This window comes from Empidonax traillii, unplaced genomic scaffold (assembly GCF_003031625.1).
Source record: "Empidonax traillii isolate 1590-97213 ecotype Southwest subspecies unplaced genomic scaffold, ASM303162v1 scaffold1401:size261456, whole genome shotgun sequence".
In the NCBI taxonomy this organism is placed as follows: Eukaryota; Metazoa; Chordata; class Aves; order Passeriformes; family Tyrannidae; genus Empidonax; species Empidonax traillii.
Window position 1 is genome coordinate 162736 of NW_020956594.1, and position 1552 is coordinate 164287.

A 1552-nucleotide genomic window follows, 5' to 3' on the forward strand; every position below is an offset into this window, starting at 1 on the left:
GCGCTCCCGGCGCGTCAACCTCGCTCTTCTCCTCGGTCCCCCAAGGAGCCCCGCAAGCTCAGCTACGCCGAGGTTTGCCAGAAGCCCCCGAAGGAGCCGCCCGCGGCCGCCGTGCAGCCCCTGCGGGAGCACCGCGCCAACATCGTGGCCCCCGCCAAAGCCGAGGAGAACGGCCCGGCCGACAGGGCCACCGACAAGGGCCCCCCCGAGAAGGCCGAGGGTCGCACGAAGGATTTCTCCGGGTTCCGAGGCGGCGGAGCCCCCAGGGGGGGGCCCGCCGGGAAAATCAGGGAACAGAGGCGCCAGTTTGGACGCAGATCTTCGCCTCAGGGAGCCCCGCGGCGCGTCGGGAAGGAGCAGTTCGTGCCGCCGCGGTCACCAAAGTAACGCCGGGCCGGCCGGCGGATCCTCTGTTCGGTTGGAGCTGTGGACTGAGGAGCAGCAGAGACTTGGGAGGAGGAGGAGGAGGAGGAGGAGGAGGAGGAAGGATTCGGGAAGGGGAGTTCTGAACTGCGGAGCGTGGCTTGCGTTGGAGGAGTTGTGGAGAGCGGGGGGGGTCCCAAAATTCATCTCTTAATAAGAAGCGATCTCGCAAATGCTGGAGGATTCCAATCACTATAAATATAGAGATTATAATTTTTGTATTTTTTTTTTTTGTTTGTTTTTAATTTGCAGAGGGTTTCCTGCTTGAAAAATCGGTTTGGGGGCTTTGTGAAAGTAGCGTTTTGACCGAGCGAAAGGATCTGACTTGACGAATTAACCTGTCCCTCGGCGTAGGAGGAAAAAGGATAAGAGAATTATTATTTTTGAAAAGGAAAAAAAAAAAACAAAAAACAAAAACGGATAATGAGGATTTCTGTAAAATTAGAACTTTTTTTTTTTTGTTTTTTTTAACCTATTTAACATTTGGCTTGTGGGCTGGTGTGTGTGCCATGGATGGCCTTGCACTGCAGACCCTCTGCAGCGGCGTGAGCGGAGCGAGGGCAGCCAGAGCTGTCGTCGTCCCTTAGTCCCTGATGATGAAAACTGAATGTACTGCTGTAGTAAACCTTGTGTTTCCAGCTTGGAGTAGAGTCCCTTGACCTTACTAATAATTCGTTCAGCAAGCTTTTTAAAGTGTAATTTTTGCAAGGATACTGGACTTGTAGATGAGATGGGGGGGGCGTGGACGGCAAAAAGCGTCTTGGAGGAGGCGGAAGGAGCACGTCAGAGTTTTTAATTTGCCCTTTTTTTTCCTCGCCTCCTTTTGAGGGCAACTTCTTAGCTTTGGGGTTTTGTTTGTTCACCTTTTTTTTTTTTCTTTTTTTTTTTCCTTCCCCCTCTCTTGTTACTTTCTCTGATTTCTTTATTACAGACTTTAGTGCATTTTTCCTGAGGCAGGCCCAGTGTAGGACGGACAGGTGGCTCCCACAGCACCTTGTGTGGCTGCACAGGTAAAAAGAGCCCGGAATTCCGGCTGCAGATGGGGAATTCTGCCTTGGCAGGTGGGAACTCTGGGCGCTCGCCATCATCTCTGGGTGGCTGGCAGCAAACCAGGGCCGGGTTTGCTTTG

General features: G+C 52.9%; 1 protein-coding gene across 1 annotated transcript in view; it reads left to right on the top strand.

Annotated features, from left to right (window-relative positions):
• The window catches only part of LARP4 (La ribonucleoprotein domain family member 4), an 18246-nt gene extending 17464 nt beyond the window's left edge, over positions 1-782 (top strand). Inside the window, exon 15 of the mRNA XM_027907123.1 lies at positions 582-782. Within this exon, the coding sequence (XP_027762924.1) occupies positions 582-668 (87 nt within the window). The 3' untranslated portion in view covers positions 669-782. The remainder of the gene's footprint in view (positions 1-581) is intronic.
• Positions 783-1552: the final 770 nt, after the last annotated feature.